Genomic DNA, 27,736 nt, shown 5'->3' on the forward strand with positions numbered 1-27,736 from the left:
CCTGTACACTTTAAACCAGCAGTACGTATGTAAACAATAGCATGGACAGAAAAAAAATCATGAATTGCTATTAAATGCTGAATGTTTTGAAAAGAATAGCTGTTTGTCTGTCTGATATACAGAAAAAAACTACTAAATTCTGTTTCTTTGAATTAGAATGCAGGAAAAATTTGTTAGCTATCCTCTTTATCCTAAAGCACTGTAATAAAATAATAATAAAAGAAGAAAGTACGAAGATGAACGTTTTCCGCGTTTTCTGATTAATTATTTATTCGCCGTTGAATTAGTCATGAATAAAAATACTTCCTGGAAACTGTAAACAAAAAATATAAGTGATTTTAACAGCTTTTTTCAAAAATGCCCAAGAAAAAGTCCGGCAAGAAAAAGTAAGTAAATAGCATATCGATATTTACTGCGATGGTTTGCCTATTACATTGAAAATATGTGTAGAAACAGTCGTTTTCAGAAATAACACCTGTTTTCGCGTGTGGTGTAGCAATATGAGGTATTATTATTTGAATAATTCGGTGTTCATACTCATCATTTACAAAAATGTCATCATAGTCGCTTCAAAAGCACCTGGAATGCCTATGTTGTACTGTTGTTGACTCAAAATAAAATTGATCTTATATTATCTTATCGGCATTTATCTTGCCATGGCAAAACATGAATTTGATAGTGTTCTGCACAAACGAGGTATTGAAAAATTACGGAATACAAGATGAACTTTTAGATTGGATTGAACATTTTCTTACTGGTTGTAAACAACGTGTCATAATTAATGGACAAAAATCTGCCTGGCAAGATGTTACATCTGGGATTCCCCAAGGAACTGTCTTAGGACCTGTTTTTTATTGTTTACATGAATGACCTACCAGATCAAACCAGAAATCTACTGAAAATGTTTGCAGATGATACAAAAATATATGCAGGAATTAGTGATATTTTCAGAGCAGCAGTCATTACATCATCATCATCATCATATCCTGTGTTTATTTGTCGACTGCTGCGAGTGTCCCAGTAACTAGGGTAGGCAGCAGGTGGCTAGATTGTTTAACACCCAGTCTCCATGCTTCTCTGTCATGTGGGTCAAAGCTGTCAAGGTTGTAAGCCTTCAAGTCCCGCTTGACACATTCCAACCAGGTCTTTTTAGTTCTCCCACGTCCTTTGGAGTTTGGTATGGACATACTCAAGATTGAGTTGATGCATGAGGATGCACGAATGACATGGCCATACCACCTCGGGCGTCTGGTACGAATAGCCTCTGTCACCTCCTGTAACCCCAGCTTTGCGTACAGTGCTGCTATGGGTACGTCGTCATTGGGTTTGATGCCACAGATCCATCGGATCATTGACCTGTCGTTTCGACGGAGCCGCTGTAAATCTGGGGCAGAAGGCGCCCACGTTTCACTACCATGCAGTAGGGCAGAACGGACACAGGCATTGAACACTTTTCCACGAGTCTTGAGGGATACATGCTTGGAAGTCAGAATTAGCAGGAGTTTCTTGAACTTTCCCCAGGCAGTACAACATCTGGAAATGATGGCAAGTTCACAGCCTCCACCAGCACACAGCATGTCGCCAAGATAGCAGAAACCGGCTTCCACGTCAAGCAGAGTACCATCCACATCTACTTGATTGACTGGTCTACCATCAATTGGCCTTGCCTGGCCACAGCATCTAGGACATACGTATGATGGATTGGCGCTCAGTCTTCCAATGATGCCACTGCACTTCTTGTGAACACAATGTCTGCACTTGGAACATTCGATGGAGTTTACCCTAACACCACTCCGACAGACCGCGCAAGGAAAAGCACCGGAGTCTCGCAGAAGATCCAGACCAGAGCCAGAGATCATAAACTTGGTCTTCTTCATGTTCACTCTCAGACCTTGTCTTCCATACCATTCTTCCACGCCTTCAGCTTAGTGACACATTCCTCCAGTGAATCGGCGATCACAGCTAGGTCGTCTGCATACAGGAGCTCCCAAGGCACACCTGTGTGGAACTCGCGTGACAGAGCCTCCAGTACGAGGATGAAAAGTAGGGGACTGAGGACAGATCCCTGATGAACTCCAACTTCAACTCCGAACTCCTCGCTGTACTGCCCGTTGACTCGTACATGGCTTCTTACATCAGAGTACATACCCTGAATGACACGAACAGCCCATTCCTCAACACCCAGACTCCTCAGTGCCCACCAGAGGACTTTCCTTGGTACACGATCGAAGGCCTTCTCCAAGTCGACAAACGCGATATAAAGTGGCTTGTTTGCAGCTATGTACTTCTCCTGTAGCTGGCGTAGGATGAAGATAGCATCTGTTGTACCTCGGCCTGGCACAAAGCCAAACTGCATAGAGTCAATGTCCACCATACCACGGATGAAACTGTCCAACACACGCTCCAGTAACTTCATAACCTGGTCGGTGAGCTTAAGGCCTTGATAATTACCTCGGTCGAGGGCATCACCTTTACCCTTGTAGAGGTTCAGGATGTAGCTCTCTTGCCAATCCTTGGGGATCACACCACTACTTAAGACATCCGCCAGCTTTCTTAACAAATCTATGCCCTCCTCACCTGCAGCCTTCAACATCTCAGCTATGATGCCCGAGGGGCCTGCAGCTTTGCTACACTTCATCTTGCTGAGAGCCTTGCGGATAATATCCATGGTGACAGGTGGGGGTGGACCCTTCACTGGATCAACCTTAGGAAGTAGGTCACTCGGCAAGAAGATTTAAATATATTATGTAACTGGAGTGAAAATTGGCTGATGAAATTTTATGTTACTAAATGTAAATGCATTCAGTTTGGCAATGTAAGACATGAATATATATATTAGATGAAAGACAGTTCTGGATACTCACATGAATTACCTGTTGATAATGATGAGCGAGATTTGGGGATTCTTTTCCAACAAAATCTGAAATTTGATAATCGTATAACAAACAAGACAAACAAGGCAAACCAACTTCTTGGAATGATTAAACGTACATTTACATATATGGTTAAACCACTCTTTTTGTGCCTTTATAAAACACTAATCCATTCTTATACAGTAACTGGACTACGGATCTCCAGTTTGGAATCCTTCAACTAAAAAACTCAGGCAAATTCTAGAAAACGTACAACGAAGAAGTACAAAGCGTATTAGTGAGATCAAACATCTACCATATGAAGAAAGACTCGAGCGTTTAAACCTACCAACCCTATATTACAGACGCCGTCGTTTTGATCTAATCCAACTGTTTAAAATAGTCCATGGATATGAGAACATATATAAGCTTTTTATACGCCCGTTTGAAAAACGGGACGTATTATGGGAACGCCCCTGGCCGGCGGGCGGGTGGGTGGGCGGGCGGCGTCCACAGACCTTGTCCGGAGCATATCTTCTACATGCATGAAGGGATTTTGATGAAACTTGGCACAGTTGTTCACCATCATGAGACGGAGTGTCATGCGCAAGAACCAGGTCCCAAGGTCTAAGGTCAAGGTCACACTTAGAGGTCAAAGGTCAAATTCAAGAATGACTTTGTCCGGAGCATATCTTCTTCATGCATAGAGGGATTTTGATGAAAGTTGGCACAATTGTTCATCATCATGAGAAGGAGTGTCATGCGCAAGAACCAGGTCCCAAGGTCTAAGGTCAAGGTCACACTTAGAGGTCAAAGGATACAAGAATGAAAACTTTGTCTGGAGCATTTCTTCTTCATGCATAGAGGGATTTTGATATAACTTGGCACAAATGTTCACCACCATGAGGCGGAGTGTCATGCGCAAGAACCAGGTCTCTAGGTCTAAGGTCAAGGTCACACTTAGAGGTCAAAGGATACAAGAATGAAAACCTTGTCCGGAGCATGTCTTCTTCATGCATAGAGGGATTTTGATATAACTTGGCACAAATGTTCACCACCACGAGATGTAGTGTCATGCGCAAGAACCAGGTCCCTAGGTCTAAGGTCAAGGTCACACTTAGAGGCCAAAGGTCAGATACAAGAATGACTTTGTCCGAAGCATTTCTTCTTCATGCATGGAGGGATTTTGATGTAACTTGACACAATTATACACCATCATGAGACGAAGTGTCATGCGCAGTTCCCTTCTTTTGAATTACTTCCCTTTGTTGTTACTATAAATAGCTTATATGGTAACCTTTTCATTACTAGTCATAGGGAAAAATCGAGACCACTTTTCTGTAGTACAATATGCATGCTGCATCCAATTTTGAGGTGTATTTTGACCAGTCTCTACCTGGTAAAGATTTTTGTGAGGACTTACAATTTTTTTTTTTTTTTTTTTTTTTTTTTTTTTTTTTTTAAGATTAACTTCCCTTAGTTGTTACTATAAATAGCTTATATTGTAACTTTTTTATAATTGACCGTAGGGAAAAACCAAGACCACTTTTCTGTGGTACAACATAGATGTTACTTTCCAATTTTAGGTGTATTTTAAGGTATCTCTACCTGGTAAGGAGTTTTTTTGTGGACTTAGAAAAACAAAACACTTAGTTATTACTAAACAACCATAAAGTTAAAATTCCATTTGCAAATACAGGTGCTAGAGTAAAGAAATTTGCTGTGACCACCCGAGTCAACCCGGCGTGCGCCGGTCTTGCGAGATAGGCAAAGCGGCAAATCATATAATTTCGCGAGATATATTCGGATAAATATTTAGGAATTTGTGAGTAATACCAGTAAGGGAAGAAAAACACCTCAAGAAAACAATCTCTAACAAATTTGAAATAGGCCAAAATAGAAAATCATAACAAATCGGATGCTTGTTAATTTTGTCTTGAAGCACACGTGGCCGGTATGTGCCGGATCGTTCGTTTATTCTAAAACCGGCGAGAATTTTTTTCTTGCCGCTCACGTGACCAGCGTATCCCGGGTTTTATGAAACGAATTAGCCCATTAAGAATATATATAGAGATTTTTTTTGTAATTCTTCGTATGTCTGCCAGTTTTCAAAAAAAATAACAATAAATAAAATTTTCAAAAAAATTATATATTTAGTGTGGTTTTCGAAAGAATAACGTATACATACGGGTGTTGATTTTGCCTGTTTCTTTAAGATTATACTAATACTAACACGAAATGGCTGATCGATAACACAAAATAATAGGACAGGCATGAAACAAAACCACTATTTCAAGTGAAATAAGTAAGTTTACAATAACATTTACATATATTTGACCTTTAAATAGTTTCATAATCCTAGCTTATCCTCATAGGGTTGTCTAGAAATACGGAACTTCTGTAATCCTAGAATTGGAGGCTAGTATTACGGTATGGTAATCGTAGCCACTGCCATACACAAATGGTAGTACAATGATGTTGAATTTGTTTACTGACTAATCTTTAAGACAAATATTTGCAATATACATGTCACTTATAAATTAGTGATGCAACTGCATTTGAAATTAAGCATCAAGCTTGATGACTAGAATTTACTGTACATAAGTTGAATGGCAGGCTTGGGATTAAGTAATTAGAAAGCTGGGTTATTTCCCTTTGACCATTTGTAGTTTGTGTTCATTCAAGTGTATTTCTCACTGGCAATTCTACTTCCCTATTTTATTAAGGAACTCTTAAGTAAAACTTGCAAAGTGACATGTATACTCAGATTTTGAGTGAGCTTGTAATGATTATGTATTATACTTGGTAAATTGTTAAAATTGTGTAGCGATATTCTTTAAATTTTTTAATTTTAAGTTGGTCCGTCACATTTGAGCAACATTTTATGACATTTTTCAGTTATGTTCTGTTAAAGATTTATTTACAAGATACAAGATACAAATTTTTATTTATAGTCGGGTGTCAGCATTACAACATTAGCTATGAATAGCTATTGGCCAACTTAGCAGGTTAAGGGTTAAATGTTTAATGAACAAAAAACATTACAGAAATTATTGAAAATCTACCTTTTATTACTTTTTTTATGGAAATTTGTAATTTTTTCCCTTTAAAAGTACTTAAAAATATTATATTGATTTCAATATGATTTCTAGTTTTGCAATTCAGATAAATATTGGGATATTTCAACTGCCTAAAAACAGCTTGTACCTTCGGAATTCATTTATTTTCATCAATTTTTATTGGATGTGCAACTGAGATAGACAAAGGGAGGTAATTATAATTTTGTGAGCCAGCATTTCTAATTAATTTTTGCAAAGTACACGTACTTGTCAATGCAAATCTTAGACAATTTTAATACAGTAATGCTTTAATATTCATACTGTTCTCTAGGCAAAATAATTATTATGTTTATTATTCCTTCTCTTGAGAAGGAATATTATAGTTCAATAAGTCACACTTGACTGAGCTACTGATACCAAAAACAGTTGTCATTACAAGCTGGCCAATAAAACTCTGTGACCTTAGAAATAACCTCTGATGTTAGACTATTCTTTCCTAATTGAGGTGACTCTCTTACTGAACACGTTCCGTGGATTACATATTACTAAACCCGAAGATGTTATTTCCTCCATTCTTGAGGAACATAACATACATTCAGTCGACCAGAAAGACATATATCAACAAATTTAAATGTAAACAACCAAATATTATCGTTACCTTGAAATGCATAGTTAATATATGAAAACAAACCCCATTGCGACCCTCTAATTATGCGCAACAAATTCACGCATCGAATCGTAAATGATTAACCGGGTCAATGTCTTATTGCCGTATTTACTCTACTGAAAGTGGTAACAGAATTAATTTGTTGTTGGATTTAACAATTTATGTTAAATAACTAGCGTAAATACTTACTTGAAATTTTTTGGCAGTATAAAACAGACATTGAAACCAAAATTTTACAAGATGATCATTTTATATTTATATAGATATGCCCTAGAAGGAACTTTTGCTATGCTTAAACTTGTTTAATTTAATATACTTAATAATGTAGAGACTTACCCTAAGCCCTCTTTACACAAGGGAAACAATCTGTTTAGAGTGGAATTGTTGAGTGAACACTGACTGACAATCATAATCCTGTCCATGTGATACCAGTGCAATAGAAAAGTAAGCTTTCTATGTTAACTGCTATACATGATAACACAGTCATGCATCTAACAGTCCTGAAATTGTTTTCTTTGGTTTTCTCATATTTCTAGATATTTTCCCATACTTTGATATGGGTAGCAGAGATCATTGAATTTCTCTTTCCAGAAATAGCTTTCTTAACAAACTTTACCTTGTGAAATTCTGTGGGTTTTAACATTTTTATGCCCCCAAAGTGAGGCATATTAGTTTTCAACTGTCCGTCCGTTCCGTTCGTTAGTCGCAACGTTAACTTTTTGCATGAAGGCACTTTACTCGCGAACCACTGCACCCAGGACCTTCAAACTTCACATGCTGATAGTACTTATTAAGTATACCACCCCTACTGACTTTGGGGTCACCAGGTCAAAGGTCAAGGTCACAGGGGCCAACGTTAACTTTTTGCATGAAGGCACTTTACTCACAAACCACTGCACCCAGGACCTTCAAACTTCACGTGCTGATAGTACTTATTGAATATACCACTCCTACTGACTTTGGGATCACCAGGTCAAAGGTCAAGGTCACAGGGGCCAACGTTAACTTTTGCATGAAGGCACTTTACTCACGAACCACTACACCCAGGACCTTCAAACTTCACATGATGATAGAACTTATTGAGTACATCACCCCTACTGACTTTGGGGTCACCAGGTCAAAGGTCAAGGTCACAGGGGCCAACTTTAACTTTTGCATGAGGCACTTACTCCGCACCCTACCTAATCTTCAAATTATAATCTTATAGTACATACCACCACCTTGGACCGGTCAAGGTCAAGGTCAGGTTAAGGGTCCATGAACATTTTCTGAGCACCTCACCATCACCCAGACTTCAAACTTCACATGCTGATAGTACTTATGAGTAAACCACACTACGACTTTGGGGTCACCAGGTCAAAGGTCAAGGTCAGGGCCAATTAACTTTTGCATGAAGGCACTTTACTTGCGAACCACTCACCCAGATCTTCAAACTTACTGCTGATAGTACTTATTGAGTAACCACCCTACTACTTTGGGGTCACCAGGTCAAAGGAAGGCACAGGAATTAACTTTCACTAGACTTTTGGACCATCAACCAGTCTCAAGGCTACTTAATTTTATGAGCACTTACCAACCACTAACCGGCCTCAGACTTCCAGGAAACGATATCCATGCTGATAGATTTGTAGTAAACACCACTGACTTTGGGGTCACAGGCAAAGTCAAGGTCCGGGGCCAACTTAACTTTTTGCATGAAGGCACTTTATCACAACCATGCACCCGGACCTTCAAACTTCACTGCTGATAGTACTTATTGAATATACACCCTACTGATTGTCACCAGTCAAAGGTCAGGTCACAGGGCCAACGTTAACTTTTTGCATGAAGGCACTTTACTCACGAACCACTGCACCCAGGACCTTCAAACTTCACATGATGATAGAACTTATTGAGTACATCACCCCTACTGACTTTCGGGTCACCAGGTCAAAGGTCAAGGTCACAGGGGCCAACGTTAACTTTTTGCATGAAGGCACTTTACTTGCGAACCACTGCACCCAGGACCTTCAATCTTCACGTGCTAATAGTACTTATTGAGTACACCACTCCTACTGACTTTGGGGTCACCAGGTCAAAGGTCAAGGTCACAGGGGCCAACGTTAACTTTTTGCATGAAGGCACTTTACTCGCGAACCACTTCACCCAGGACTGTCAAACTTCACATGCTGATAGTACTTATTGAGTACACCACTCCTACTGACTTTGGGGTCACCAGGTCAAAGGTCAAGGTCACAGGGGCCAACGTTAACTTTTTGCATGAAGGCACTTTACATGCGAACCACTTCACCCAGGACCTTCAAACTGAATTGAGTACACAACCCCTACTGACTTTGGGGTCAGCAGGTCAAAGGTCAAGGTTCTGCGGGGGCATTTGTCACCATTAGTGACAGCTCTTGTTTTTTTTATAAATTCCTCTGTTTGTTGACAATTTTCACCACAAAAATGTCACAATTTCCCCCAGGGTATTAGGCCTAAAAAAAAATTCTTTGTTTCCGGTAACATGCTCAAAAAAATTAGGGTAGGTAGGTCGGAAATTTTTTTTTTTGGATTTTTTTTTATTAAGGGAAATTATATCCGGAAATTATTTTTGTGTCAAAAAATGAATACAAATATGGGGGTTATGCCTTTAGGGCATCAGTAAGTTGATTTCTAACATCACTGGCCATGTTTAAAGCATAAAAAGTGCAGTTTTGCAACTTTTTGTTAAAAAGTGGAAAAAAATATTCTCCAAGGCCATAAAAACATTTAGGATCGGGCCAAAAATTTAGGGTAGGTCGGGATACTGGAAACAAACAATTTTTTTTACGCCTTAAATGATTTGATCTTTACATATTCTTCTTTTCAAAGTGCTGATCTTTACAGTAATTCCTACTAATTGTGCATGACTTTTTTCGTGCCCAGAGGTAAAAAGTACATGCTTTGCATGAGATTCTATGTACATAGCCTCTCAAGTCTACAAAAATGTTTTAGTGGAGTTTTCTCCATTTTTTCCTGATATTTTATCCAGGATCATGTTTTAAGCTCAAATAACTCTTTATCAGAAAATGATATCTTAAAGTTTAAAACATTTTTTTCAGACTGCATACTTCGATGCAGTTTAAGCTACATATCTAAAATAGAAAGTGCCTTCTTGGAGTTTGTAGTTTAAGTTACAATGTCTATAATAATTGCTAAAATAATGCTATCTAGGTTGGGTAAACAGGATGAAGGAATCATATTTTTAAAAATACTTCTAGTGAAAATCTGATGTGTATTAAGAACTTTGGTAAAACAAGTAAGTGTAAACGATCAGCTGGTTAAATTTTGAACACATGTGTAGTATACAATAGTTGACCAAAATCTGATTAACCACCCTTAAGTTTTCATTTAAAACAATGTTAATTTTTCACCAAAGACTTATCTATAGACTAACAACTTTGAATTAATTTACAAAGAAAGTTAAGAATTTAAGAGGATATTGTCAGTTTGACAGTGAAAGTATGTAGAATTGACCGTTTATCAGCCTTGGCTCAGTGGTGGTGCTTACAAACATCCTGCCCCCATACCACATACTCCATGATTAAGGAGAAACCCGTCCTTTAAACCTCATCTCACTTTTACTTGCCACTTCACCACTCTGTCACAGTTGATACAGGTACAATCTGATGCCCATTCTCTGTTTAATCAGGATTTAAATGTATGTTTACTGTCACTACATGCAATTTGTTCTTGATAATTATTCCAGTCATTTACCAAGACCTCTTTGTCAACAGAAAAAAATAGTAATGTTCCTCATTGTATAGATCCTGCAAATTCATTATGTCAATGTGATGAACTTATACTGTTAATAATTTCCAGGAAGAAGTCTGCAAAATCCGCAAAGGAAGATAAACATGCCTCTTCAGAAACACCAGAACCGGGAACTCTGGTAGGTGCTGATGGTACAGATGGGGGGATTTCTGGTTTACTTCAGGAGAATAACAACGCTGATGTAAAGGGAAAAAAGAAGAAAAAGGGCAAGGGCAAGAAAAAAAAGATGACGAAATCAGAAAAAGATGTGGTAAGGTTTTAAACACAAATTTATGCTATACTGAGTGATGCATTGATAAACATCCATACAGTACATTGCTTTTAAGTCGCTGTTTAAGTAAGTGATTACATTAAACATTCCCTTACAGAAGAAAAAGGCCTGCTGCGTACTCTTGCTGTGTACATACAGCGTATATGATGCGTACATGATGTGTACTGAAATCAAGGGCTTTAAATAGTACGCAGGATATACACCGCACATACACCGCTAGTACGTTTGTAGTACACTTTTGACATGCAAATGAGCTCTGCCGCGTACTACTTGCTGTGTGCATGCTGTGGACTACATAGTACACAGGATGTACGCTGGAGGAATTTAGTATGCGGGAAATAGTATGCAGCATGTACGCGGCACATACACTTTTCACATGCAAATGAGCCTGCGGTGTACTACCCCTGCGGCGTACATGCTCTGTACTCCTGCGGTGTACATGCTGAGTACTCCTGCGGCGTACATGCTGTGTACTCCTGGCCCGAGTCCTGCGGTGTACATGCTGTGTACTCCTGCGGCGTACATGCTGTATACTCCTGCTGCATACATGCTGTGTACTCTTGTGGCGAAACTGCTGTGATAATGTAAATTCCTTACCCCACCAACTTTCGTATGCAAATGCTGATCATTTGGACAGAAAAAAACAGAAAAAAGATAAGTGACATGCATTAATAAGTATTTACCCTTACCAAAATAATGTAGATTGATGTTATCAAATAAATTAGTATGCTTTTCTTCATCCACTTTTCAATGAAATCAATCAATTTTTGTAGCTTGTAATTTGGTAAACATTTGAAGAAAATGGCATAACTGCATCAAGGGGAAACAACTGTAATGCAACTAAATATAAGTGTTATGATTTATTATAGACGATGTGTGCGTAGTATGTATTTATTTTTATTAAAATCCATCTGAGAACAATCTATGACTGGATTTATATTAGCATTTATACACTTTTACTTCTGTAAAAAGTAGCGCACCAACAAATTTTGGACTGATTTTTTCCAGTGTGGGGTGAGCGCAATTAGCCAGAAATGTTCTGAAAATATACGAGCGGCAAATCCAATGAACAACTTTTTAATTTGGTGAGGCCTTAATGAGTTAACATAATGAGCATTAAAGCCTTTATTATAAAGTTTATAAAACATGATAGAATGGTGTTTTGCTTTTAGTATTCAAATAACAGTGAGAGCTATTAATGCTTCTCATTCGGGCGCTGTTGAGGCATTATCTTGGTAATTATTTCATGTATTACAAAATGTAATGCAACGAAGTTCAAATAAGGCTTTTCAATTATCCAAGTTAGAAAGCTCCAGGATTAAATCAAAATGAAAATGAATATATTTTTACACTGCATGCAAGGTGCAGCTCAGAAATCACTAAGATGTAAGCTTCACAAATGAACATTGCAAAAAGTTTGGCAAATTTTCATTGTTCAGAATACCGGTAATCTGAACTATTCTATGCTATTAAGATAAAAGTTACTCGGAAATCAAGTTCTTGCTTCCAAAAAAAAAAAAATGTACAAATCCTTCCTGCATGAAGTGTACTTCAGACTTTTACCTAAAAAAATTCAAAGTATAAACACCAAAAGGAAATGAACAAGTCCCTCCCGCGTATATGAAGTTTACTTCAGACTTTATAAAAAAACAAACTTAAAAATAAATGCCAAAAGAAATTGTAAAAGTCTTTCCCGCGTATATGAAGTGTACTGCACAAATTTCAAAGTATCTGCGGTGTACATGCAGTGTACTTTTTTCTTGTACAAGTCCCTCCTGCGTACATGCAGTGTACTCCTTAAATTTTCAGAGTCTGTGCTGCGTACCTGAAGTGTAGTGACCTCCTGCGTACATGCTGTGTACTCGTCGAAATAGTACGCGGCATGTACACGGCATGCGGTGTATGTAAAATGTACTCCTCTGGCGTACTACTGTGTTCGCGGCATATACACAGCAAATACGCAGCATGTACGCCACAGAGGCTTGCTTCTGTAAGGGTTATAAGCTGATGTGAACATGGAATATATATGAGATGGAAATATTGCTAAATTTTATGATTCAAATAAGGTCTATTATATGGTCAGTTTGCATAAAAAGCGAAATTCTAGGTATTATTATTAAATCTAAATTTATAGTCTTTTTCATTGGACTGGGTCTAAACGCGTTCACATGATTAATGATAAAAAGTTGTTTTGACTTGTTCTAAATAGTTTATTTCTGGATTCAAATAGTGATACTTACTAAATGAGAATTTCATAATGTTCTGCTGCAAAGTTAATAACAAAATGAAAAGGAAATATATCATGTTCATATTTGTTATGTCACAAGATATCTGATATCATTTTTGTTTACACGTATCTGTTTCCCCTGCTGAGACTGAAATTTGATCCAAAATGTATATTTCTAGTTAGATAAGCCTAAAACAAAGATAAAGTTTGTTTGTTTTACATGAATTTGAAATATATCTCACTTTGAAGTGAGGTAATTCTCACTTTTGTAAAAATATAAATACATGATGTATAAGAATTGTCTCCCTTCTTGGTGAGATATATTCAATATTCGTGAAAAAAAACCAACAAAATATCCTCCATTTATCCGTTCTTACATGCGAAGATTAATTGCCTGATTAACATGATTTTACTTTAATTTAACTTAAAGGCAAAGTTGGAGAAAGCATGTGACAAAATGCGGGCGGAGAAGACACAGTTCCATGATTTTATCAACCGGATGGACAGCTGGCTGGTTAAAAACCATAAAAACATTGCCCGGTATTTCCGCAAGTTTGATGAAGATGGAGAGGGGATCCTTACCTATGAGGATTTCAAATCAGGTTAATATGACTTACAGTGACATTTAAAGCCATTTTCAGTTATTTAAAGTGGGAAAAGTATGAAGAAGATGGTCCAATCATTGGTCCTACAGTTTTTGTAACAGTGATACTTTAAACTTGAGGCCCCTAACTTATTTAAATTTTTATGTTAATACAATGGGTCAGCCCATATTTCACTGTCTGGTGAAAATACTTTTTGTTAATATTTGTTTGTCTCAAAAAGAAGTCACAGTTGGTGATAGGTACATATTGACTGTGAATAGAGTTGTACTTTTGAACATTTGGACACTGTGAGTTCCGGATACATGTAGTTATGATTTTATACATTAGACATCTTTATGTTTACAGCATGGCTCCATGAATATCACAAATAGATGTAAGTTTTACAGTTAGGCTGTGTGAATATCACACTTAAATGTGATTTTTTTTTACATTTAGACACCCTGAATTTCAGGTAGATGTGATTTTTTACATTTAGACACCCTGAATCTCAGACAGTGGTGATTTTTTACATTTAGACACCCTGAATCTCAGACAGTGGTGATTTTGTACATTTAGACTCCCTGAATCTCAGACAGTGGTGATTTTGTACATTTAGACACTGTGAATTCTATGTTTTCAGGCATGCTTGATATGTTGTGCCCATGTACCAATACTGAATTATACATGTTATGTAAGTTGCTGGACAGGGAGAATACTGGAGATATAGACTTCACTGAGTTCTCCAAGGGACTGAAATATATCAGGTAACTAACTGAAAAGTCAAAATTTGTTTATCCATCATCAAAAATAAAAGGATAAGCCTGATATCAGCAGTGCAGATGGTTGCATACGGTTGCATTTCTACTGGAGGAAACACCTTTCTGATCCCGTGACCAGCTGGCTGCCTGACAAACTTGTCAAGCTAGTAGTCAAACCCAGGTAGCATTAAAAGGGCTTCAACTTGTTAGCCTCTAACAACTGTTGATTCAAAACCTTGATTTTGGCGGTGAATTATTTCGTGTGAGGAAGCCATCCAGGTGGCTTATGGAAGGTCGGTTATTCTGCTCAGGTACCTGCCTGTTCCTGAAAAAATGCCCGAAGGAGCATTTAGGATCATCCTGTCCCAAGAAAAGTTGGAAAGTCCCCATGTGACTAATAATTGTGTCAGTATGACATAAAACCAAACAAAAATCCAGGTTGCATTTTAAGGACGTATGCTAGAATTTGGTGCGAAAATTTTCCCAATAACAGAATTTCTTTAAACTTTGGATATTGAAGGACAATCATCTAAGAAACAAAAAAATGCAAAAATGGCATTTTCAAGGGCAGATAACTCTTTTTCGATACCGGTGACCTATGATTTTTATTGCATATTTTTGTTTCTTAGATGATTGTCCTTCAATATCCAAAGTTTAAAGAAATTCTGTTATTGGGAAAATTTTCGCCCATCTCATATACAGGGAATTCTAGCGTACGCCTTTAATAGTGAAAAGTGATTGTTCTATTATAATTGCACGACTGGTAATCAGATAACCATTGTTCTAGCTAATTTATTAAAACCTGTTGTTGGAAAAGTTTTTACATTTTTTTTCTCTTGTTTAAACACTCACTTTATGCATCAATGTCCAAATATAGGTGGTATAGTTTGTCCTCCGACCCTACATTTACCAAAACTGTCATATTGTGACCATCCAACAGGACAAACATAAAAAGTTATTTCTGTGATGGCTTGATTAAAGACTGATGTAATTCAGGTATCCATTATTATTTATATGTCTGCTGTTAATATTGCCAAGTACAATAAGTTATAAAGTTTCATAGTTTTCAGCAAGTTTCAGAAAATACTTTCAAAACAAAGTATACAAAGTATACATTTGTAGTATAGTTTAAAATGTAGTTAAACCAATTAGAATATGTGCCTGTTTTACAACACATGCATTGAGGAGATCATAACTGTATAAGATATGAATTGTTTTACTTTCAAATAAACAGAAAGAAGTAAGTATACAGAAATGTTAGCACAAACATACACAGTTCTCAACATGCTCATCTTTATTAATGTTCTGGTACTTTTGGAATACAACATGCATTGAGAAAAGGTCTGGTTAACATGTTTACCAAATTTTCTGTCAATAAAGAAACACGTTAACATTTGTGTATTTACCTTCTTGCACGACAGATTCTGGTTAGAGCTTCTTATAATTTTGTGAATTCCTGACTTCAATTGTAAGGTCAATAAATGCTAAACAGAACACATTTTTTTCTACAACAGGATATTTTGTACAGAATTACCAGAAACCAAATTAAAATTGATTTAACTGAATGGTCCTTATAATGTTTAAGCCCACATCTTGAAATTTCATACAATAAAAAATTGATTACTTAAGGTCTCACGGTGATGAGTAAAATGGTGAAGTTATCCAGGATTTCCCATGATCCAGACATAGATAAACTAAGGAAATGACAGTGGTTCACATGAATATTGCCTGAAGGTCCATTCTCAGCCCAGTTGCTGATCATTCATGCTGAAGCAAGTGCTGTTTCACTGTAATTCTCTGCTTTAAATTGTTTGACAGATTGTATGGAGCTTACATTTTAATGCCTGTGCCCACCTTTGAAGAGTATTTGGTTTCAAGTCAGTTGCAGATATACTTGAGACCACTTTGGCCTACAGTGTGGAACTTGGTACAATGATTGTCTGTGGTAGATGACCCCTGTTTTTTATCCTGTCAGTAGGTCTAAGTTCAATGTCATATTTTTCTTGAGACTGAAAATATTTCCATTCAATAAAACCTACAGATATTAAACATAATAGGATGATTGCCTGTGGTCAGCAGATGACCCTTATTGTTTTTGGGGTTTGTAGGTCAAAGGTTAAGATTACAGCATACAAAATGGCATAGGCAGTTGCCCCAGACAAGCTAACATGAAGGCGAATGTGTTTGGTACAGCTCTTGTTATATATAAAGTCTATATCTAAAGGGTATATATGTTTGATTACTGAAAATATGTCTTGGATTTTTCACTAGAAAAGAAACTGTCACATGATTTCACTGAGGCATCTGCAAGACAACAACTGTAAGATGCATTCAAAATTTGTTTTATCCTCCGTAGCCAAGTGGTTAACGTCATTGACTCCTCACCGCTGAGGGCTCACAACCTTGCTTGATATATAGAATTCTTTCATTTTAGAAAGCCTTCCAGACAGCATATTGTAAAATCATTTAATTTTGTGGGCATGAAATTTCGTTGTTTTGGTCAAAATAGTAATTTTGTGGGGATACGATTTCGTGGATTTCAGCTTTTGAACATAAAATGAACGGGAATTTTACTTGTTTGTTGGGATTAAATTTTGTGGATTGACTCAACCACAAAATCCAAGAAAATTAGTCCCCCATGAATATTAATGATTTCACAGTATCTTAGGTTGGTGGTTCTACCAAGGTTTCTGCCTGAGTCTCAAATAATGCACAAAGGGGAACCTGAGGTACACCTTTATCATCAGAAGCTGGTAAGTGGTCATCTATCATATAATTGTGTAGGTGTGATGTATATTCCAACAGAAATAAAGAAACAGATTTTGTATGAGGTAATAAGTTGAAGGCTGTTCAGGTGTGTTTAATCTTGACTATATAAAGGTATAAGGAGAGCCTTCCTGCTTCCTTTGGTGCAAGCATCCACTATAAAGTTTGGGTGCTTACTTTACTCACCCAGGTGCTAGCATGTAAATGTAAGTTCCGGGTGCTCACCATCTTTTATTCTGTATTTCTTGTTACTCAGTGGATTTGTTTCAAAATCTAAATGGTTGTCCTTTATCAAGGTGACATTATCACCCAAATTATGTACAACAACTTGAACAAGGCACCAATATTCATACTTATACCTGTTTATATTTAGAACTTTATGAAATAGTTTACACTTGATGTGATCTCCCACTGTCTCTATAGGCCCTTAATTGATGAATACGTACCATTGACCAAAATCAGTTAAACTTGAACCCTATTAGATACTGAAAACAGTGCATGTGTTACATGAAGTTGAGATCTTTGTTTAAAAAAGTTCTGAAATTGTCAAGGAGTGCATGAATAACTATTGATTTGTTATTTCAATTTTGTGCTGAGATTTCTTTGTCTTTGTCTGGGCATCGGGTATGTTTGGGGGCAAGCCTGGCAGGCTAAATGTAACAATTTATACAAATTTTTCATTAACATTTTCGGCAACTAAAGGAAGAAAAGAAGTGAAAGTGAAGTTTTCTGGCTAAAAGTGGAAAACTGAGGTGGAGGGCAAAATATATGCATGTTGGTCTCCCTCTGCACCAAACTTGCACTCACCTCTTATCTCCCTGCTTCTTTGCTTACAATACAATGACATTTGACATTTTCAAGTGGTAACATATGGTGCTATCATATTTACGATATATCTTACAATTTATATTATTTCTGGTCTCCTGATATTTCTGATCTAGAGACAAATTTTGCTTTTTGTTGTGGTTTTGTCATGATAAATGAATCTTCAGTTAAATAAATCAGGATGAAATTGACATTTGCATAACTTGAATAACTTGAATAAATGCAACCAGTCTGCAGCTTAAACCAGACATATTTCAATAAAATAAAATTCCTGTTTTGTAAATATTTGCAAGAGGTGCCACTTTTAGATTTATTTATAATTCAGAAAATTCCTTCTTTTACTTCTTTTACAAATAAGGGCTTCAGAATGATGTATAATTTATATCTTGATATAACAAAATAATGTCAAAATTTATTAAAGGCACTGACCTCAAGATCGTAGGATAACTAAAGAAAAGAAAAGTTTTAGATTATAATAGATATCAGGAAATTATTCCTATATTTCTTAAGAAGGCTTTGAAACTTAGTTACTGACAAATTATATGTTTTGAAACACATAAGAATTAGTTGTTTTTACTAATTTTTCCATTCAAAATCGACAAGCGTTTGTAACGGTTACTGGAGGTAAACTACCTTCAATATAAAACTTTAAATTCAACAGTCTTTAGGTACATATTTCTCTGGTTTTACATTGTATGTTTGCCTGAAGAAGTATCTTAATACGAAACGCGTAACTCACATTTGATTCCCAATTTAGGCATGATTTTTTTTCTTGATTTAGCATCTATTAAGATAGTCTAGAAACAAAAACTCATGTTTTAATGTTCATAGTATGACCAAACTGCAATTTTTTAAAAGAAGATATTTTGGTCTTAATCTTGAACTCAGTGCCTTTAAAGTCTCAGCTAAGTATTTTGAGGATCAAACAGAAGCCTGTAAATACATCTATTTGAGTATAAAAACTCTTCAGTTATCTTCAAAGATGGGAGAGCTTTAGCTAAAATTTATAACATGCTTTCAGAGTGACAAACCTTAGTGTCAGTGTATGTCTTAGCACTCTTAAAAAGTTATAATTTAAAGAACAAATAGCAGCTGAGACCCAGTATGAATAAAAAGCAATAAATTAACACCAGATATGGCAAATTTGACTAGTTTGTTGAATACTGTACATTGCAAAAGAAAGATGTTAGTCCTTTTTATATTGAAAAATGCTCCCATGCCAGTGTATGGGCATTATGTTCACTTGAAGGATATTTCTATATTGACATCTGATTAAAACAATTGTTAAACAAATTTTTCATCAAAATTGGCGGAACCTTTATTATTTATGGGCGAATAATTCTTTTGATTGCTTTAGTCCAATAACTCAATGTGAAGAACAAGTTCCCATTTATTTTATCAATAACATTTGAAATCCAAAATTTAATGTTTGTTTTTTTAGGGTTATTTATAATTTATCATTCACATATTATGAGCCAGTTCTCCAGAGAACTGTTAGAACTTTTAGTTGAAGCTAGTTTAAGATACAGAAGATCCTCCACTGGTTCTTTAGCATGCAAGGTGTAAGCGCTTACACATAGGGTTCTTATCAGTGGGAATGTTCATAATTTTAGTCAGAGGAGCAAGGGCTCAAACTCATGACCCTTTGGACAGTATTATCACTGGAGCACTATACCCACTATTTTCATGTCTCCAGAAAAACAGCCATTCAACCACAATCCTCATATTTTATGCCCACAAAATTAAATGATAAATAAAAGTGAGATATGATATGCATAATAAGTATAATTTGAGGAGTGATATTTAAATTTTTGTATAAAGTAATGCAGACCTTTCTGCATTGACACATTTTCTGGTCTATTGTTGTCTTTTTCAACATTCACGGTGTCATTTTAGACAGTATTATATAGCAGCTTAATTTGAAACTTCATTAAACTGTCTCAAACTTGCAGAGGTTGCTACATCAAGCCTTTTTTAGTAATTTATGATTTTAGGATGAGGAAATAATTATATCCTTATTTTGTTTTCCTTCTTTGGTGATATAATAACATAATGTAATGCAGAATTGTTATGTTTTATCATAGACACTGTCTGCAAGCAAAAATGCCTTAATTAAAAGACTTGCCTTGAGACTGAGTTTTGTTAATGAGGCTAACTGTTTAATATTTTCTTTGAAGACAATTACTCTGAACTTCAGAGTATGATGTGATCCCTTCTTCCCCCACCCCCTCTGATTTTAATGTGGAGCTTGTCAGTTACTTATGGAGAATAAGAGTTTAGTATTGGAGAAGATTTCAGGCATTGTCAGGTTAGTTAAAACTGTTATAGGACAGAAATAACATAATGAAATTGCAATTAATCCTTTAAGAAAAATACAAAACTGGACTGCTTGCCTGCATGGCTGAGTGGTTCATATCACTTGCCTCTCAGCACTCTGGGTTTGAAACCTTACTTGAGGTGTAGGATACCTTCATGTGAGGAAGCCATCCAGCTGTCCTATTCTAGGTTTATGCTTCAAGCCATGTGCTTGCTTATGCCTTGAGTTATACCTGGTGATTTCCTCCACCACCAAACCTGGAAAGTTGCCATATAACCTAAAATTGTATAGATTTGATGCTAAACCCAACAAAATTAGACAATAAAACAAAGGAAACAAACTTTCTTGACTTGCCATTGAATTAAATTTTAATGATTTACAAACCTGCAAATATTGATACTTAATTTATGTAATGACCAACTTTTGTAACAAAGTATAAAGGTTGTAAACATTAAACTTTAAGCTTATGATATATAAAACTTTTTTTTGCACTGGAAAATAAAGTGTATTGTCATTAGTGAGTACACAGAGCAAAGAAGGAATTTAACTGATGTTTAAGTTAAAGCCCCAACTTTTACTACCCTGGCAGTAAGTTTTGTAGGAGGAGCCTATCAAATAACAACGCTACTCTAGGCTGTCTGTTAGCTAAAAGTAGCTCACTTTAAATGATTCACAGGCAAATGTAAACAATGGTCAGTTGAAGAAGAAATTTGAACTAGTTTGCATGTTTTGATGGTTAAAAACTATTATTATCCATATTGTGCATCCATATCAGTATCAATCCTATGAAAAATTGAGTCAAGACTAGCATTCCTGATTTTTAATCTTGTTTATGTAAACTTAACAATGAAACTCAAAATCAAACATTCATTTAACTAAAATTCTGTCATTGCTGGCTGGCCCATTAATTGAGATAACCTAGCAATAAATGTAGAAATAATAAACTTTAAGTCTGGGATGCAGAACAATACACACAAATTAGCAAGTGCTGCTGTGATAAGGACTAATAAAAATGATAAGCTATTTGAAATTATATTTATCACTGTATGTCTGTAATTAGTAGTTTCCTATTTCTTTAAAACATTTTTATGATATGACATATAAAAATATAACTGTAGAAATGACTATGATATTCTATTTGGTTTTAAAATTCAAAATTACTTTCTGAAGATGTTTTGCAATGCACTCTAGCTAGGTGTTAATTCCATTGATATGAAGCCCTCTGACGATCAGGTTTGTTGATAAAATCAACCACGTGGGAATTGTTTACATTCTCTGTTCCTCTAGGGTTCATGACCTCATTAGCTCCTCCCGGCAAATTCAAATTTTTGGCAGTTAGGTTTAAATAATTTTTTGAAACTATACTTCAACATTTTTTGTTTTAAAAAATAAAAACACCAATTGATAAAGAATATTTTAATGTGTATTTATGCAATTTTTCATAACCTTTTATTCAGTGGTTTATTTAAAATTTTGAAAAAGGGCTCTCTGATGTGAAACATGCATAATTTATATAAAAACCTGCCCCGGCACCATCTTGGCACCGTGTAAAATATGGAGTGGAGTCATGGAGTGGAGTGGTGGAGTGGAGTCTGGAGTCGATTTTGGAGTCAAATTTGGAGTCGCTTTTGGAGTCATTTTTGGAGTCAAATTTGGAGTGGAGTCAAAGTTGGAGTCTAATTTGGAGTCATGAGTTTTAGAGTCAAAATTTAATAAAACCTAAACATTCATTAAAAGATCCTACATTTATATGTTACCTCCAAATAATTATCCACATACAATATTTTACACTTACATTTACTTGTAAACTGTTGAAATCATACTCATCTAGAAATAACAATAACAGTTACTGATGTTTTCTCAAATTACCTTTATCAGATTTTTAAGAATAACTTGTCATTACATTGGATGGTTAATAACACACACTCTCTACTTTATGACAGACTTCTACAATTCCGCTGAAGAAGGTACCAGTACAGCACCTCAGCATGATATCTCATTCTTATCAGGACTTGACCCCTAGTTCCTTCATGGTTTGTTATTTATGATGTTGGGCCAGATGTTGCCTGAAGATTACTCAGAGAGAATTGATAAACATTTCAAACTTGAAATGTTAAATAATGAGAAAGTATTGTTTTAAAATTTTAAAATGAATCAGAAAAATGAAAACAAGAAAAAAAAACCTTAGGTAATTAAATACTGACTATCAACTACAAACGGCATAATATAATAAGACACATAATAAGGCATGATAATACTTGATGAAATTAATGAAGGATAGAATACTGTGTGTTATGCATATGTTTATAATAGACAATTGTACAATTCACAAAAAAGTACATTTGCACTAGTCTGGTTCTTGATTCGTCTTTACATTCCATACAAAATTTGTTTTCAAACCATATTCGAGTAAGACAAATTGTTAAAGAACTATATGAATTATGATCGACTTGATGCCTGTGCAGGCCATTCTCGCATACAAGAGCTCTACCACGGTTCTCGGGTACCATGTCGAACATCAGATGAATGAGAATAGTGCAGGCTGACCTAGTTCTATGCAAATGCAGTAAACTATGTAGGTTTTCTCATGGTGTGGCTCAACTATGAATAAAGACAAAACATCTGCTTTTTTTAAGATTTGCATTTTGTAAATTTGAAGTTCAGACCTGTTAAATAGTAAACAGGTAAATAGGTCTGCCATGACCAGCCATGGTCTTTGCTGGTCAATATTCAAAATTTGTAAATGATGCCTATATTAAACAGGACCTTATTCATAGTACGCAGGGGTAGTGTTGGGGGTACAGGGATATTCTCCCCAAGATTTTTTTTTAAATGAGAACAGCAAATGGTACATTTTGGGTATAGTGAACGTAAACCTTGTTCTCTTTTTGTTTTGCTTTTAATATATTTCATACAAAATGTATTATTTTAGTAGACCAACACGCAGGTGAAAAAATATGCAGCAGGTCTGCAAGTAGACTAAAGAGATTTTTATTACAGATATTTTTTAGTACATTCAATAGGATCGAGCCAATATTCACCCTAAAACAGACCAAATCACATATCCCTTTTCTATACAAACTGACCGATCATTTGAGCAAAGTAAATGGTCAAATCTCTAAAAACATTGGTTTAAAAATAAATCAACAAAGACATATTAAGGGACGATATCGAAAAATGTTCTAAGAGTTTATTTAGAATTATTACTATTACGTTCCCTTTCACGTTAGGCCTGCAATAACCCTCGGTTGTTTTCAGTAGTTTGGAAACTTCTATGCATTATTTAATGGTTTGATCAGATTTCTACAGACATTCTTATGAAACCAATGCTAAAGACCGAACAAGATTTGTAGAGAGGCTGATATTTTTTATTTCTATCTTCGTGAAATAAATGCTACTTGAAATTATAATATCCAAAGTGTTTCTGTGACTTTAATACCCTTGGTAAACCGTAATATTACATGACTATTGTCTTAAAACACAGACTCTAACATGAAAAATTGTTGGAAAAGACGTTAAACACGAACACACACACACACACACACACACAGAGACTCTAACAGCAATTTTATAACTAGGGAAACCATGATGAAAACAGTTATAACTAGTGTTGTTGTGTTTTTCTTCGACAATAAATTTAAGGAATTCCATTCCTAAATGCACCACAAAAATGACATATGATTAATATAGACCAAAACACTTCAGTAACATTAAGATCCAATGAAACTCCACTCACAAAATCCTTTAACATTTAAAAAAAATCTGCTTGAGAGGCCGCATAAAAATTAGAGACTATTTGTCTTAAGACCCATTTTATCAATTAAGACTGTTTCATTAAGAGATAATTTCATATATTTAGTGACTACAGGCTGGAGAAATTACCCATGCCTCCAATCCAAAAATAGCTCCAAAATAGACTCTACTCCAAATTGACTCCAAAATCGACTCCACATTTGACTCCAAAAAAAAGACTCCACTCCAAATTTGACTCCAAAATCGACTACAAAACTGACTCGAAATCTGACTCCAAAAAGACTCCACTCCAAATTTAACTCCAAAATAGACTCCAAATTTGACTCCAAAAAAGACTCCACTCCAAAATCGACTCCAAATTTGACTCCAAAAAAGACTCCACTCCAAATTTGACTCCAAAAGCGACTCCAAATTTGACTCCAAAATCGACTCCAGACTCCACTCCACCACTCCACTCCACGACTCCACTCCATATTTTACACGGTGCCCACCATCTTGTGGCTTTTATATGGCAGTTGGGGGTTTAAGTTGATTTTTTTAAAAGTTATATATCCTGGTTGCCAGACTTGTGGACACATTGACCAAGAGGGCTAACATGCTTTTCAATATAGGTGAAGGTCCCAGGCTTTAATCCTGGCAACACCAATCACCATGTGTTCTTTAGGCAGTGCACTATAATCACATGTGCATCTGTTGACCCAGCTGTAAATAGGTACCAGCAAATTTCTTGATATGGTATAATTGGTTTTAACTGTTTTTGAAATAAGGTCTTGAAGCCTTATCATACTGGACATGATTGATTTTGCCTTTGCGACCAGTGCAGATCATGATCAGCCTGCACATCCATGCAGTCTGATCATGATCTGCACTGTGTGCCATTCAGTCAGTATCTGTTTGGTAAACACCCCTAACAGTTAGTGGTACTGTCCAAATTGAAAGATGGAAAAGTTCATTATAATAATAGAAATTAGCAAGGTAAGGGTTAACCTAGATGTTTATTGTATATTTATGATAGAGAGCTGGAAGACCTGGAGAGAGAAGAGGAAGAGGCAGATAAGATTCTTATACTCACTGAGAGGAACTTTGAGAAATGTAAATGTTGCAAGATGAGCATAAATGGTCCTTATCAAATAAAATATCCCAGGTAAGAAAGTTTTTATCTCAAACACTTCTACTTGTATGCTGTTTAACCTGCACTAGCTGCCACATGTATTAATCAACCACACATTAAGCAGCCAGTCAAGTTTCCAAACTGACATTTTGTTTTAAGCAGCTGCCTGTCTTACACAGCCAGACTGTATTGCTCTCTTAACTGGCTGCTCATTACAGGGTTAACTTAATGTTCTTTGCTTGATTATACTTGATTAAAGACATACAGCCAAACAAGTTTTGATTATTACAGTAATGAAATTTCCCTACACCTCTGAGTCTGTTCATGGCAAAAAAATATATCAGATTGTATTACCCACAAATGCAATTCTGTTACTGTAGGACATTGTCCATACTTTCATTATGTTTTTAATCTGCTAAACCGTTGGCCCTTCTTCTGAAAATGTGACAAAAGATAAACTTTTTATATTTTTGGAAAGACTGTCTTGTGTATGATTTTAAATTGTAGCTGTTTCTTTAATTTCAGATTCATTTTACTGGAGCTACGTTTAGTTGCATTCAATGACATAAAAGATCATCCCGGTCATTTTGAAGTTCTTGTCCATGCTCATATACCCGTCAGCTCTCTACATCAGATTATTGTAGATGAGACGGGAATAATGTCAACAAAACTTTCCATATTTCATGATAAGTCACGCAGTCGGGAAGCAATGTTACCTGTGCATATGGCATTACAGGATCTTGGTTATGAAGGAGATACATACGATGACCCAGAAGAACTAACATTATTCTATGATTATAAAGTTGAATTCATTGACTGTCCATTATTACTGTGTGATCATTACTTTGGAAAGAAGATAGAAACAAACGTTCATAAGTTAACTGTAGCGTAGCTGTAAAATATGTTGCTGATGGAAAATGAATTTTATTAGAAGAGATTATAGTCATTTCAAAATCAATTTTGAACTTTTTTGAATAACTTTGGCTGAAAGCTCAAATAAAATCATTAGCACGGGTAAAGAAGAAATTTCAGAACTGGAAAATCAGTTTGCACAAAATATTTGGATGGTTGCAGTAAGACATTTCCAGGAGGTACAGCTTCCAACAAGAGAGAATTGCAAGAGCAATAGTTTCAAAGCCTCAGGTCCATGGGACGTCTCAGAAAAGTAAGCAAGATAGGAAGAAAGATTGATTACTTGCAAAAGAATATTTTTATTAGAACATGTATTATTAAGGGGCAGACTACCATGTTTATTTATTTTGTTATGAAAATTAGACAGTACATGTTCTTTCTTTTTTTAAGTTATTTTGAATAAAATGTTATACTAAAGGGATTCAGTATAAAAATATACTTCCATGGTTTGAAAAACATAACATAGATTTGGAAGTATAGCCTTTTAAAATAGTTGATACTTTTTCAACTAATGCATTTTTGAAAACAAAGTTTTATCCTATATTTTGTTAAATACTGTTTTTGAACAGAAAACTATAATCAGAGCATTGTTTATTATAGTTTGAGTGATTATCTGAAGGAAATTTATTTTTTATGTATAGTTTTTATTTCCTATCAGGAATTTACTTTTTAATATAGTACATGTATTTATTGTATGAAAGTTATTAAAATTTTAATGTTTTACATACATATTTTATAGATCCAGATTTAAAAATAATAAAGTATGAAAATAAGTGAATCTTGTGTTACGACTATGATGTAGGGGAGTGTAGGAAAGCCAGTCTTTCCTCTTGTCGGTCATTCCATTGATTACATCATCCACTTGTGGTGAAGGAGACATACTGATGTAGTGTTGCATTTCTGTCAGTCAGTCAGTCTGTCTATATGTCACAAAGTTTTTCAACACAACACTTTCGACACAGTCAGACCCAAATTGACAAAAGTGATGATTGCCAATTCTAGGAGTGCATATTATTAGCATGATTTTCAGTGGAGTTATGGCCCTTGATTCATCTATTTTATGATGTTTTGGCCACTTCTCTTACATTATTGGATAGATTTCCACCCAACATTACAGAAGTGATTGGTGCCAAGCTTCATTGCACATATTATCAACATTTTCTGGGTCAGTGAAATTTAGTGCAGTTATGGCTTTTGATTTTTCATAGTTTTCCTTCTACCTGCTATTGCTCCGATATCACCATGAAGAACCACACCAAACTTGATAAAGCTTAGTTGTGGATCTATTGATCATATTCTGGTTCATTGATTTCAGTGGAGTTATGACACTTTATTTGTCAATCTTTATGATGTTTTGTCAGCATCTCTTACACTATAGGGAAGACTTCCACCAAACCTTACAGGAGTTAACAGTGCCAAGCCTAGTTATGTATATCACCAGCATGTTCATGTTCAGTAATTTTCAGCAGAGTTATTGCCCTTCATTTTTCATATTTTACAGTGCTGAAACTACCTGCAGTAAATTGCTGAATTTCACCAAACCATACAAGTGATCAGTGTGAAGCGTAATTGTTCGTATCATTGACATGCTTTTGTTTAATGATTTTCAATGGAGTTATGACCCTTGATTTGTTTAATTGTTATATCTGTTCTACGTCTCTGATACCAACAGTTGGAATTCCACAAAACATCACAGGAGTGATCAGTGCCAAACCTAGCTGTGAATATCATTTGAAAAGTTGCGGCTCAGCGATTTTTGCAGGAGTTATGGTCCTTACTTTGTGGCAATTTGGGAGATATGTATACAATATGTTTTTCTTGAAAAACAATCTCTACTTTCTC

The 27,736-nt window shown here is 35.7% G+C and overlaps 1 protein-coding gene across 1 annotated transcript; it reads left to right on the forward strand.

Annotated features, from left to right (window-relative positions):
- Positions 1–280: 280 nt before the first annotated feature.
- LOC123548704 (uncharacterized) lies at positions 281–26,672 on the forward strand. The gene is made up of 6 exons (XM_045336202.2): positions 281–386; positions 10,419–10,620; positions 13,299–13,470; positions 14,093–14,216; positions 24,887–25,015; positions 25,508–26,672. The coding sequence occupies exons 1-6, from the start codon at positions 358–360 to the stop codon at positions 25,872–25,874; spliced, it is 1,023 nt and encodes a 340-aa protein (XP_045192137.2). The 5' UTR covers positions 281–357; the 3' UTR covers positions 25,875–26,672.
- Positions 26,673–27,736: the final 1,064 nt, after the last annotated feature.

Source organism: Mercenaria mercenaria, chromosome 6 (genome assembly GCF_021730395.1).
Source record: "Mercenaria mercenaria strain notata chromosome 6, MADL_Memer_1, whole genome shotgun sequence".
Classification (NCBI taxonomy): Eukaryota; Metazoa; Mollusca; class Bivalvia; order Venerida; family Veneridae; genus Mercenaria; species Mercenaria mercenaria.